General features: G+C 45.5%; 1 protein-coding gene across 1 annotated transcript; it reads left to right on the top strand.

The window, feature by feature from the left end:
- The first annotated feature begins 2533 nt into the window (after window positions 1-2533).
- LOC142656554 (serine protease 53-like) lies at window positions 2534-13640 on the top strand. The gene is made up of 14 exons (XM_075831484.1): window positions 2534-2573; window positions 4730-4759; window positions 5445-5607; window positions 6351-6643; window positions 6756-6922; window positions 7018-7261; window positions 7745-7895; window positions 8219-8481; window positions 8646-8806; window positions 9941-10169; window positions 10663-10825; window positions 10907-11175; window positions 11946-12088; window positions 12200-13640. Exons 1-14 carry the CDS (start codon window positions 2534-2536, stop codon window positions 12719-12721), a joined length of 2838 nt encoding a protein of 945 aa, XP_075687599.1. The 3' UTR covers window positions 12722-13640.
- Window positions 13641-14958: the final 1318 nt, after the last annotated feature.

The raw sequence follows: 14958 nt of genomic DNA, 5'->3' as shown, positions 1-14958 counted from the left end.
CGACGTACTGTGCAGACGACCTGTTATTTACGCGTCGTCGTTTGACAGCTGTCAAACGACGACGCGTAAAAATACAGCCTCGTCAAAAGAAGTGCAGGACACTTCTTTGGACGTTTTTGGAGCTGTTTTCTCATAGACTCCAATGAAAACAGCTCCAAAAACGGACGTAAAAAACGCCGCGAAAAATGCGAGTTGGTAAAAAAACGTCTGAAAAGCAGGGTCTGTTTTCCCTTGAAAACAGCTCTGGATTTTCAGACGTTTTTGTTGACTACGTGTGAACATACCCTAACACTGATTCTTCTCCGCATCAGATCCGCGTGCCTTTTTACTGCTACGTCACCAAATGACCATGTCCTGCCCAACATTCCTCTGGCATTTAAGTTTCTCCCCTGTAAACCAAAATCAATTAGGTCAGTTTATTGCGAACATAATATAGGCACATTTCTGCTGCAAATCCCACGTGACCGTGCCCACTATTCTTACCGGTTTTCTTTTTGTAGAGAGAAGACAAATGGTGAAAGTTTTTCCACAATTTTGGACAAAACTTTTTATTACGGAAGTGTTAGGAATCATTTCTTCTATGGGTAGATACATTGGTAATACTGTGGCATATGGATTGCTTACGGCTTCGCACTATGGAACAATAAGGTCTTGTTGTGCACCATGCACGCTTCGTGGGGATGAGGCCTAAATCTACTTTTAAATCAATGTCTTACCTTCCTACATTACATCGTACTCAACTGTATTTCTTTAAGAGGAAGATACATTATATGTCCAAAAATCCCCACAAAAGCTACAACCTCCGTCCAACACTGAGCCACCATCCATCCTGAGTAGGAGAAGACTAGGATACTGGAAGCTGAAACTGTTTAAACGACTATTTTTTGCTCCAGTTCATGGCTGTTCTTCGTATAGCCGAGGCATGTGGACATGTTCCTGGACCTACACTACAACCTCTACAACCTTGAAACTCTACAATAGTCATTTTTTGGTTTTTACCACCAGCCAATTCCAGACCGGAACCTCCTAAACTACAGCTCAACGTTTTTGGGCCTCTTCTATCATCCGGATCTTGTGTTATGTCATGCATTCTCCAGTCACAGTAAGGTCCATGTGACCATCGTATAACAAGGTATATTACACATCATTTCTGAACCGTGGATTTACAATCCAGTGCTGAAAGATCTGACTTTCTCCGGAAAATGGAGATTCCCGCAATGCCCTTCTACTTCCTTTTTTCAATAATTCACACACTGGCATTTCTTGGAAACAAATTCCAAATCCAGTTTTCTTGAATTTCCTCTTAATAATCTAGACATTTTTAGCATTCTTAAAGGGTTAGTAACCAAAATAATCCTCCGACTGATTGTAACATACCACAGAATTTGTCTGCATGTTCCTAATAATCCTGTCATCCCCATGTATGTCCGGTAAATTAATCACTGCTACGTAAAGGTCTCCATGTCGGGGATTGTCTGTCCGGTTACCTGAGGTGGCCACTGTGGCCAATTTTTGTTTAGTGGTCATTTTATGAGAAATAGACAGATTTGGCTTTGCCTAAAAATATGACCATGGCAATGTGCCCTAGTCCTTCCTGTCCATCCAGTTGGTAACACTGCTCCCTACACTACGACCCCATGAGTGGCGGCCACCGTGCTTGATCTAAATACATTCACCATAATCTCTGATTCACGAGTTTGGACAATTCGCAAGTTCATAGAACAAGAGGTTGAATCATTTTGACTCTCCAAAAGAATACCACAAACAGGTGGGATTGGTCATGGACGATGGATATCATCTTGACAATGAAAATTGAACCAATTTGTCCATTGGAATTCACCACAATGGGATTATACAACCCAACATCAAGCGCTTCCAGCCATCGGTGGGACTTCAGTTTGGTGTAGATGTCCAGATTCTATCTTATGGGGTTGGGCAGCTTTACTCTGTGAATCTTTCTACTGCCACATCATTCTCCTATTTCTACCACCTATTGGACCTTGGAGAGGCCAACGTTGTGAGGTTACCCAAAGAGGACACCACCTAAATAAAAAATCGAAGGTTTGACCAGATTTTAGAAACTATTGGCTTGTTCCGATTGGTTGAATCTGGTTTACTTTGTTCCTCGACCAATTCCTTCCACGTTATTCGTTTTCCTTCACGTAAATAATTAGACGTCGCAGAAATCATTCTCCGCATACCTGACACATGAAGTGCACGCAATGATATAAACAATTGTAATGTTATCCCAGAGCTGCATTCAATGATTAGCAAATGAGCGATCAGAGGAAATCATGAGCAGTGGCGCGGAGCCATCACGTGCGGATTAAGCCGGCTGCTGCCATGTCAGGACTCCAGGCGAAAGTGAATCGTCTTAATGATGGAAGCCGCATGTCCAGACAGTGATGGAGGAGGAGCGGAGGGTGTGACTGCGCTCAGCTCTATAGGTGTGCCAGCTTCATCTATATATTTATATCTGTACTGACAGGTAAACTCATGTACAAATACACACAGTAACGTCCGACGACGCAGCATGGGCCTGCTGGTGGCCACGCTCGTGTTCTGCAGTGCAGGTGAGTCCTAAGACTTGGGGTTGCTATTTGGGATCTCTGTACTAGGGGTTGTAATGGGGGTCAGTCCAAAAAAGCATAACATTTCTATACTAATGTTATCGTGCGATCAAGGCACTACTTGGTCATTAAGGATCTTCTAGTCCACGTTGGACCTCCTGAGCTCACAACAGTTTGAGAATATTTGGTACTTTCCGGTGTCATCAGCACGCTTTTGGTTCCTGAATGGAAGATCTAGCTGAGGCCACTACAGTAGTGTCATCACGGTACCAAAAACCACCCGTGTCGCTCAAGCCTAAAGCCAGGCACAAGCGTTACCAGGAGCCTCATGGAAATGGGCAGACAAGTCTCTGGGTCAGGATGGTCCGTGAATTCCGCTCTTCTGTCAAGTTGTTGAATGTTCTATGTTTCTAGGTTACATCTGGTTCTATGAAATCTAGGTGGCCACTATGGCAGTCACAGAGATTATCACCCAACTTAACCAGAAACAGATAAAATGAGACTGTCAACCCAGGATATTTCCCGTGGTTTTATGAAACGCTCGAGACTGATTCCTACTTTTACTTCCCCTAACACCCTGGAGCCATCTCTTCTCCAGGTAAGTGACGCACCCGGCCGTCCACATGATGTAACACGTGATTCATCAAACCCGGCGCCTTCTGCCATTGCTCCAGTTCTGGTGATCCTGTGACCATTGTAGGGGCTTTTAGTGGTGGACCAGGGTCGGCAGGGGCGCTTTTTTGCTACGTGGCCCCATATACAGCTAGCTGCGATGCTCTGCGTGTCCTGACACCTTTCTATCATATCCAGCATTCATTTTTTCAGTAATTTGTGGTACCGTAGACCTGTGGGATTGGACTAGACGGACCAGCCTCCCCTCCCCCGCATATCAATGAGTATTGGGCGCCCATGACCCTGTCTCTGGTTACCGGTTGTCCTTCCTTGGAGCACCTTTTGTCATTACTAATCACTGCATACCGGGAACCCCACACAAGATCGGGAACCCCCCACAAGATCGGGAAACCCCCACAAGACCGGAAACTCCCCACAAGACCAGGAACACCCCTGAAGACTGGAAAATCCCCACAAAACCGGGAATCCCCACTAGACTGGGAATGAAAATCCCCACAAAACCAAGGACACCCCACAAGTCCGGCCATTCTGAAGATGCTCAGACCCAGTCGTCTACACATCACAATAGAGTCGCTCAGATCTTTACACTTCTCCATTTTTCCTTCTTCTAACATCAATTTCAAGAACTGACTGATCAATTGTTGCCGAATATTCCCACTAATATATCACCCCACTAATATTTCTCTCCACTAATATATCCCCCCACTAATATATCCCCCCCACTAATATTAACCCCCCACTAATATTAACTCCCCCCACTAATATTTCCCCCCACTAATATATCCCCCCACTAATATTTCTCTCCACTAATATATCCCCCCCACTAATATATCCCCCCCACTAATCTATCCCCCCACTAATATATCCCCCCACTAATATATCCCCCCACTAATATTAACCCCCCACTAATATATCCCCCCACAAATATATCTCCCCCAACTAATATCTCCCCCCACTAATATATCCCCCCACTAATATCTCCCCCCACGAATATATCCCCCCCACTAATATATCCCCCACTAATATTAACCCCCAACTAATATCTCCCCCACTAATATTATCCCCCCCACTAATATCTCCCCCCACTAATATATCCCCCACTAATATTTCTCTCCACTAATATATCCCCCCACTAATATATCTCCCCCCACTAATATTATCCCCCCACTAATATATCTCCCCCCACTAATATCTCCCCCCACTAATATTATCCCCCCACTAATATTAACCCCCCACTAATATTAACCCCCAACTAATATCTCCCCCCCACTAATATTATCCCCCCACTAATATTATCCCCCCACTAATATTATCCCCCCACTAATATATCCCCCCACTAATATCTCCCCCCACTAATATTAACCCCCCACTAATATATCCCCCCACTAATATATCTCCCTCCACTAATATATCCCCCCCGTCCCTTGTCAGGCACCAGTGTAACCAGATAATTTGCGCACCTCCCGTCTCCTGCCACTGGTTGATGTTATGGAGTGGAGATAACGGTGATCTGTCTCTCTCCACAGCGCTCCAGTCTGCACCAGGCGCGGCGTCAGGTAAGAGCGAGAGAGAATGAACCAGTGATATCTGTACCGAATATACATACATATATATACACATCAGAGCGACTGCGATACAATGCAACGCACCAAGCAGCTCCGCTCCATTACATCATCTTCACGGATCAGTTTTATAGGACTATGTCTTGGTTAAAGGGGTTCTCCGGGACTAGAGAATTGATGGTCTATCCTTAGGAGGGACATCTGGGACCCTGCACAATCCGCAGAAATAACGGGCCGTGTCGCTACTGCCCTTTATTGTGCTGATCATCAGGGGTCCTAATGGTCGGACCCCCGCCGATCAAACCTTGATAGCCTGTCCTAAGGAATCAATGTCCTGGTGTCAGAGAACCCCCTTTAAAGAAAACATTTAAAATGTATTTTGTCCAGATAATATATAACACACGTGATAAGTGACAACCACTAGGGCTGAAATGTTCTCAGAGCAGTTGTCACCACCCCTCCCCCATACACCGTCCTCGCAGGGAGGACTGAGCACATGAGAAAGCTCCTCTGAGGGTAAAGTGTAAGTGAAACCTGTGCGAGGAACGTTCAGAAGAAGAAAACGAGGGATTTATTACAACCTACAGTATTAGACGTCTTCACCAGGTAACGTAATAATGGTAGATGGAATTGCGCTGCCCAGTGACAGTCTTGTCACTCGTCTCTGTTTGCATTGCAGTCTGTGGGAAGCAGGGATTGCATGCCAGGATCTTTGGTGGCACCACGGCAGTCCCGGGGGAATGGCCATGGCATCTCGCTCTGAGCTTCAAGGGGAAGCCAAATTGTGGAGGAAGCCTGATCTCCGAGAAATGGCTCCTCACCGCTGCTCACTGCTTCGATAGGTAAGTTTAATGTAGTGGAGAAGGGAAAAACATTTGTTGGAAGGAGGTCCAGTAGAAAGATGCGGACCCCTCCTCGAAGTACAAGCTCCCCTGCTCAGGATCGGGAGGTTCTGCTTCTTCTTCCTCGGTGTGCGTGGGAGGAGGGCAAATCCTGCAGAAATGTTCATTTTTCCAAGAGGAACCGTGATGGGATCCCCCTCCACTGGCCCTATAGCTGCTGTCGAGAACAACCTTTGACTTTCTCCACTGTTGCTGCCACCGCTCTTCTAAAACATTGGGTTTTACTAGTCACCTCGTCTTATTGTTTTAGGGGTTGTCCAGCTTAGAAAACCCATTTCTGTATCCTCAGCTCTTGGCCAGCTTATTGTCAAGGGACCCTTCTAAACAAGTAGGGATTTTCCAAAGCAGAGTACCCCTATAATTAAGGGTTTCAGTAAGATAACACTCTAGGACCACCACTTGAAGAGCACCAAAAGTCCAAGAAGTTCACCAAACAATATTTAGTATCCAAGGGCGATCAGTGGAGTTCAATGTCCATCAGGCTTCCCAGTCAAGCATAGGTCCTACACCAAGGAATGGGAAAGAGGGGAAACAAGTGCCAGGTTTTCTTATCCTGGAATGCGGTCGTATGAATAAGACACAGGAGAAGACCCCATGTGCTCCTCTGTGGACCCCTGTGTTTAATATGATTACAGTTGAGTATTTGGTTGTATTTTACTGTTGACCTTCTTCTTCATTTTAAGAACAGCTGAGGATGATAAAAAAGACCCCACACTATGGAGAGTGCACCTGGGCTTCTCCAAAATGGGATATACCCCAGAAGAAAGCTCAGCAGTTACTGTAACACCATCTAGGATTGTGATACATGACAGCTATACCAACTACGTCCGAGGGCATGACATCGCCCTGGTGGAGCTGTCCCAACCGGTAGCTTTTACAAGGTTTATCTCTCCTGTTTGCCTCCCAGAAAGCACCCACCGCTTCCACTTTCGCAGCACCTGTTATGCAACTGGCCTTGAAGATGTTCCAGAAGGTGGTGAGTAGAATTTTAAGGGCACAGGACGGGCCTCTCGCACATCTTTGCCAACTAATCTTACTACATGACCCTTCATCTTCTTCTTCGTCTTTATCTTCTTCTTTTCCCACAGTGCCCCTGGACAGCAAGAGGTCACTGGAGAAAATTGCCCAAACATTGATTGGCTGGAGAACCTGCAACTGTATCTACAATACTCATATGAGACCAGAAGTGTTCAATCCGGCAAAACCCGGCATGTTGTGTATACTGGACTCTTATGGAGAGAAAGGTCCCTGTCTGGTGAGTACAGTTGACTGTGTCCTCATCAGTAGGTACCATGATCGGATGGAAGGGACTCCTCTGTCTTCATTCCTCTGCTGTCCTGTGTGTTTTAGGGAGACTCTGGAGGTCCTGTGGTCTGTAACGAAGACGGGGTCTGGTTTCTTGCTGGAGCAATTAGCTTTTCTCAGGGTTGTCACCTACAAGATAATCCCACCATTGTCACTTCTACATCCTTCTATCAAGACTGGATCCACCAGTGGACGGACCCTACAGTCACCTTCTCCCCCCAGTCCATTAATGTCACCGATGATGTGGATAATGACACCTGCAGTGACCTTCTCAGTAATCTGACCTCAGGTAACCTCTAGGATTGGACATACTTCATGACTCCTCAAGATCTAGGCTCTCGGCAAGATACATATAGAGTTAGTAAATTTGTAAAAGTGCAATTAATGTAGAGGTCAGAACTTGTCAAAGGTCCTCAATTAATGGAGTATTAGCAGAAGATAATCTGCATGTTACAGAATATACAGTATATCAGGACATGAGACCGTGATGGGGTCACCAAGGCCTGGAGAGATGTATCACCACTTGGAACTATTTTATTATTTTATTGAGTTCTATAGTGTATTCTCCACTCACATCCAGAGCTGCTTTTTTGTTCTGCTGGTTTCCTCTTAACTTCATGGCTGTAGGAGCTCAGAACTCACTGCTGCCCCTGCTGGTTCAGTGTCCAAATCGAAAAAAAAATCAAACCTTATCATTACTACATCGACTTGACTTCAATGTTGGCTGAAATGATTCATTCTGTGTAAACCATCTCCAATTATGTTTCCCAAGGTTGTGGATTTTCAGACATCGATACTTCAGGCTCAGTAAGTCCTGGGCCGTGGCCATGGCAAGTAGACTTGTGGAAAGATAGTCAAAGGGCCTGTGGAGGGGCTCTTATCTCAACCAACTGGGTTATAACGGCGGCACAATGCTTCGTTGGGTGAGTCAATCCACAATGAGATAAAAAGAAGGTTCAGGAGAGGAAGAGAAGAGTCAATTTTTTTTCTAGAAGTAGAGAAGAACTTGTGAACTTTCTGGAGGTGGTGGATTTATTGGAAATGTATAGGTTCTAGGAAAGCAATGGTTAAAAATGAAAATATAAGGGCAGACATTGGGAATATGAAGTAGACTGAGAAACGAGGCCGGCTCGGTCATTGTAGTAAGATGGTGGAACAAGAGGCAAGTCCAGCCGTCCAATTGTTGTCTTCTTTGGGTCTTCACCCTGAGGTGATCTTGATTCCACGTCTCTTTTTTGTCATACAGGCCGGACTCCTCAGAATCTCCATCGGATTGGTCAGTCACTATGGCCTCTGGGACACAAGCAATGAGGCAGTTCGCCGTGCAGAAGATCAGCATTCATGGGTCTTACATCACTCCAGAAAAGGGGAACAATGTGGCCCTCGTCCGGCTTTCCATACCAGCACCATTAGGGCCCTACACCGGACCAGTATGTGTTCCCCAGTCTTCCCATCACATTCCATATAACTCCTCCTGTTGGTTTAGTGGTAACGATGGTCATCAACCAGGTGAGATCCTCTGGTTCTGTCACCCTATAAGAATCACAACCAGATTGACATCACATTTAGAACCACAACCTTAGTTCTAATCCGTTCCAACCTTTTCTTAGCTATATCTGTCCCTGGGAAAGGTGGCTGACCATTAACCATCTGTCTATAATTCCTTCCTTCAGATGCTGCAATGAAGCCTTCCCGAGGAGTGAAGATGGACCTGGTTGGCCCCAACCAGTGCAACTGCATCTACAGTCATCCAAATTCTGTCAAACCCAGTGTGTCCATACTGCCTGGTATGATATGTGCCACAAGGCAGGAGACCACGATTGGCCAGTTTCTGGTAAGTGTGGTATTGTGGTAGTATAATGTTGTCATCTCCATGTAGCATCTCTAGTGGTAGGCGGAATGAACTGCATGTAAAAAGTCACAACCAGCCGCATGCTATCAATCAAAGTACCTCCATTCTACTAAAAAGAAGACCAAATACTTGTGGAAATTGAGGTTCCCCCAGTGTCTAGAGCATGTATTCACAGTGTGAGGTTCAAGAAAGAGGAAAGGCTATTCAAGGAAAGAAGGGCCTGGAGTCGACATCCCTTTTAAGTCTTAAATATAAGAATCAGTTCACACACAATTTTTTGGATGCGGAAACCACGTCGGAATCAGTACCACAAAAAAATGCTGAAATCGCAACCCCCCCCCCCCCATTGATTTGAATGGGTGGCAGAGGCGGGTTTTGTCCCGGTCATTTTATGCCCGCGGTCCTTGCATTAGCTTCAATGGAAGCGAGTTGAATACGCCGCAAAAAAACAAGGAAAAATACGTGCAGGCAGTACAAAATCTGCCTCAAAATTCCTGAAGGAGTTCTAGATCAATGGAATTTACCGATATACATGTAAGGCTTCGTTCACATCTGCGCTAGGGCGCCGTTCCGTGGGAGCTTTCTGTTGGAACGGAGCCCTGACAGACACAAACGGAAACCATAGGTTTCCATTTCCATCACCATTGATTTCAATGTGAAAAAATGAAAAAAGTTTAACCAAAAGTTTTGCTCACCTCATGACCTTCATACTGAATTGCGTTATTCCAATGCGTTTTGATGAAGTTTGGTGAAAACCAATGTAGGTATAAGAAATCCAAAAGGCTGTAGGTGCTCGCAGATCCTCCTGAACTTGATCCTGTGTCGACAGCAGGCTATAGAAACGAAAATGGTGTGTAGGAAAGGCAGATCCATGTCTCTGACGGAATGTCGGAACGGAGCCCCAGCGCAGATGTGAAGGAAGCCTTAACCACGGGTAAATTGTTTCACACTGTATAAAATACAATGGAAAGTATTGGTCCTTGTTATCAGCCATTTAACGCTGGGGAGGAACTGACGGCATCACTGGGCAGAAATTCTACTCTTGTTACCTGGCTCAATGAATTCATTAATTATATGCGTGAATGATTCTTATAATTGTCCACTACTTTCTTGTAGAGTGATTTTGGGGGACCATTGGCCTGTAAGGAGAATAAGACCTGGTTCCTGATTGGAGTGCAAAGTTTTGGAGGAGGTTGTGATTCTTTACTTCCCGAGGTGTTCACTGACCTGACCCAATATGAAGGTTGGATATTCCGGGAGACCCGAGACGCCTTCTTTCGTTCACAGCTGGATACTCAGCCTGCAGTGCTGGATACGGATCGGTGCTCATTCAATAACCCAAGAGGTAAAGATCAGTCACACCTGTTATATAGATGTTTAATGTGAAATCCCATAACACACTTGTGAGACCATATAGCGAAGTACCATGCTGACCACTTCTAGCCAGGTCACACTGCTCCGAGCTCTAGTATATTTCGAAGTGGCACATTGTAATTCATAGCATTGCATCTTAAAACTTGGCTTGTTGGTGATACTTTCCAACTATAAGTGATGACTTCACATCTCTCCAACTATAAGTGATGACATCACATCTCTCCAGCTATAAGTGATGACATCACATCTCTCCAGCTATACGTGAGGTCATCACATCTCTCCAACTATAAGTGATGACATCACATCTCCAACTATAAGTGATGACATCACTACTTTCCAACTATTGGTGATGATTTCATTACTCTCCAGCTATAAGTGATGACATCACATCTCTCCAACTATAAGTGATGACATCACATCTCTCCAGCGATGACATAACTAGTCTGTGATTCTGTGTGTTGCAGCTTGTGGGCGCTCAGTCACTTCCCCTGGCTCTGGCTTCATTGATGACGTCACAGAGAAGACGTGGCCATGGCAGGTCAGTTTACAGCTGTACGAATCCCACGTCTGCTCTGGTGTCCTGATTGCTGAAACCTGGTTCCTCACCGCTGCTCACTGTATTTCCAGGTATTAAAGGGACATGTGGCTCTGGACAGGCCGTTTCTACATATTGCCATCCTGGTACTCACACATGGCTTTTCTCTGCAGATCTACCCCCATCAATGAGTACACAGTATCATTGTCCCGGAAACTCCAGGATGGACCAAACCCCAGAGAGGTCACACGTAAGATCAAGAGAATGGTGCCCCACCCAGGATACAAGATGAAGAGCGGAGAAAATGACCTGGCACTAGTGGAGATGTACTATGGCATCACGTTCAGCGATTACATTCTGCCCATTTGTCTTCCCCATGACGAGTCTCCACTTCCTCTCACTAGATGTTGGGTCAGTGGTTGGGGGAGACTGTACCCCTCAGGTACAGCACTGAGTTTCACACTGAGTCCCACAGTAGTATTTAATATAATGGGCGCCCCCCAATTTTCATGAGGTCTTCCCAAGACTCTGAGGAACATTTATGTGGCCATGTAGTCAGACACGTTGTCTTCAGTCATCAACCACCATTAGTAGCTTCCAGGACATATCAAGGTTGTGTTATCTCGTCACTCCGCCAACATTGCACTCAACCAGTATTGATGTCTCGAGATCTTATCCTGGAGCTGCTCAGTGCAATGTCTATGGAGCCTGGCTGACCCTATGCCAACTGCTTGTCACGGGAACCTTACATTGGGCAGATCAGATTTATCGTATCTGATCCTACTGTTTCCTCTAAAACAAGACTGGGCCAAAGATGCACAAGTGGTGTAGAGAATATTTAGCCATATTGTAATGGGCTCCCAAGCCCCATGTACTCTGGCATCTGCCCGGGTTTCCCTGTTGCTGGCCCGGTCTATCGCTCCTTAAATCTCCCTGATCAGCGGTTGTAAACGTGCACATGTTAAGGTGCCACTATCCCTATGACTGTAGTTATAATCACCTACAAATCCCACTACTAAGACAAATTGGACATTATCTGCCCGTCCTGAAATGTCAGTAGCCCTGGTTTACCCCAGATGATGCTCGGATAACCAGGACATATCACATTAGTCTGGGCAGATGACAAACCCCATTGCCAGTCCTCGTATGACTCCTCCAAGAAGTTGTTATTCCTAAACATCCCTTTATTGTCCGTGTCCTTCTCTCGTCCAGACAGCATTTCTTCCTCCCCACCTCTGAGACATCTGGAGGTCTCTCTGTTGGACGCCAAGAATTGTGGAGCCCAAGGAAACATTGCACTGACTGGAGGACAACTATGTGTAGCTGCTAAAAGAGACAACACATTGACCTGCCTGGTATGTACAATACATAAAATCCCTGGGATATCATGGGAACGGGACGAAGAAGTCCTTAAGTTGTCTAAAAAAAAAATGATACTTATCATCTATCAACTTCATTGCCCACAGATGGATTCCAGTGCTTCACTTGTATGCCAACCCACCAGTGGAGGTCCCTGGATCTTGTGTGGTATGACCAGTCATGGTTCTCCACCCAAGAAGAATTCATGCCCTGGAAACTTTACCGAAATCAGGTCCAAACTGTCCTGGATCCGAGAGGTGATTCCTAAAAAGGACCTCAGTTACTTGGATAAGACAGGACTAAATGACTCCATGCCCTCTGCCAACACAACAATTGTTCCACCGTTTCTGTACAGCACAACAATGATCTCACACTCTGCCAATATCACCCACACCAACGACACCACCAAGACAGATGGTTCCTGCCCAGATCACAACACTGAGGATGGAGTCGCTTGTGCCGAACACACACCGACCCCGCACATTATGAGTTCCACCACTGATGATCTGTATCAACAAATCAACTCGACTGGGACCTCCCCAACAACGGGCTCGAGTGCAGGTCCTTTATGGTGGGACTGGTCTACACATTGTCTTCTACTTCTCCTGAGTCTTGGTCCCTGCTGCTGAGGACCTTCAGAGACTGGAGCCCATGCAGCTGCTTTCTGAGCCTCCTCAAAGGCACAATTGCCGCAGCATTCACGACTTGTGTTACTGTCGGGGGATTTGCCGCCTCTTTGACATGAAGTTGTCATACCGCAGACGACCACCATGTGTCACTGCAGACACTGATATTGCTACTTAATACTTTTCTATAGTGTCTGTGTATTTAGCTTATACCTTACTGCCCGCCGCCAGGCATTTGTTTCTGTTTCTTCTTGCTGCCCTCCCTCCAGGTATTCTTCAGGAAGTGTTACCTCAGCTTTCCCAGAAAACACTTGACTTCCTGTCTGTGATCACCGGCTGCATGTGCAGAAGTGATCACAGAAAGTTGTGCCAGCTGTACAGTAGACTGCCTCTCCATGCTGCACAGACTTGTTAAGGTCACTCTCATGCAGGAAGCAGGAGTAGAAGTAATAATGCAGCTTCTGGATATAGAACGTACAAGAGCAGAAACGGTACCTCGTGCTGCCTGTGTACTGAGGCGTAGCGTGCGGGACGTCTACAGGGGCAGTGTGGGTTTTAATTTCATCATTGATTATAATTGATTGAAATTCAGCTTGAGATCTGATAGAGCTTTAGGGTTGGATTATAGAAATATTTTTATCTGGCAGATATCATCACTGCTTTGTAATGTCATGCTGATACTTCATGATAATTTGGCCACCAGGTGGTGCTGTGTTGTAAGATTATATTATAAGGACGTTTACATCATACAGTAAGTGAGGTGGCGTTCAGTTCAGGTTGGTTGCATTTCTCTTCTCTGGGGAGACACATTTTGACTTCTCCTCTACCCCCTCATTTACATTGTGCACATCAGATCTTGGAGCCTTCCTGGAACTACAAATACCAGCAGGTCATTTCCTTACTGTGGACAAATTTATAAATATTTGTGACATTTTAAATAAAAACTATCAATATGACAGAATATTATTTTTCTTAGGTCTTCTCGTCCGTTAAACTGAATTTTTAAAAAAAACGTTGGGGCCGGTGCAAATTTCTGGTTTTAAAGGATCATCCTCCAAGAGCGCAACGTGTTCCTGACCGACAAGTCCAGATACAATATATAAGGCCTTATTCACACGAACGTGTGCGTTTTGCGCGTTGCAGTTGCGTGTGTCATCAGTTTTGGCTGCGTGATTTTCACACATACGCCATTCTTATGTCATGCGGTTTTGAAGTGTAGAAAAAGAAATGAAGGAAGTGCTTCCGAGTGCCGTGCACAATTATCACGCACCCATTGACTTACATAGGTCCGTGCGACGTGCGTTATTTTCATGCGCGTATCACGGACGTGAACTACGCGCGTGTTAATAAGGCCTTAGACTGCGTTCACACCTTCTCTGCACGTAGCGCTATTCTTACTGTCAAAATAACAGACGTCTGGAAACTGCCAGATCAGTCAGAGGGTCGGTCGGGAACTTGTGGTTTATGTCACGCGGCAGGTTTGACGGAGCGTTGCGGCTTCTGTCCGTAACGCAAGGCAACGCAGACGGGAACATCGCGTCATTATATTAGATCCTCGACTTCTCTGACACAATCAGGCCGGGTTCCCACGCAGCGTAAATGCTGCGCAATTTCTGCAACGGAATTCTGTGCGGAAATTCCGCAGCGTTTACCGTGGCAGCAAAGATGAGATTTAGAAAATCTCCGGCCCGCGCTGCGGAAAAAAACCGCAACATAAACGTCATCAAATTGACCTGCGGTGCGGAATGTAAGTCTGAAACATGTCAATTTCCGCTGCGTCTTCCGCGGGTTCCTCCATAACGTTCCCACGCTCTTTATTCCCCCATTTTTGCGCTGGAATTACACACAATATTAAGAATTAGATCATCCGAGAATATTATGAAAGTCAAATTTTATTTGCAGTCATTTTTTTTTACAATAATTTATAATTCAGCTTTTCACACGGAGAGTAAAATAAATAATCAGTTCATCGACATAAATAAATATAAATATTCCGCGTCCGGACAATGTAACGCGGCCGCCGTCTGCAAATCGCCAGCGTCACGTGAACCTGCAGATCGTCAGTATAAATAGTACAAAGTCCACAAATAAAAAGTCACATAGCAGCGTAACGGATATAAATATTGTGCGCGTCGCACAGGAGACGACGCAGCATCGACCGCGGTACCGGGAGACACGCGGGATATAAATATATTACTTCATAACGCCCAAAGTTATCAACCTGCCGGAAACATCAAATA

Source organism: Rhinoderma darwinii, chromosome 6, assembly GCF_050947455.1.
Source record: "Rhinoderma darwinii isolate aRhiDar2 chromosome 6, aRhiDar2.hap1, whole genome shotgun sequence".
Taxonomy (NCBI): domain Eukaryota; kingdom Metazoa; phylum Chordata; class Amphibia; order Anura; family Rhinodermatidae; genus Rhinoderma; species Rhinoderma darwinii.
This window is presented reverse-complemented; position numbering and strand designations above follow the sequence as displayed.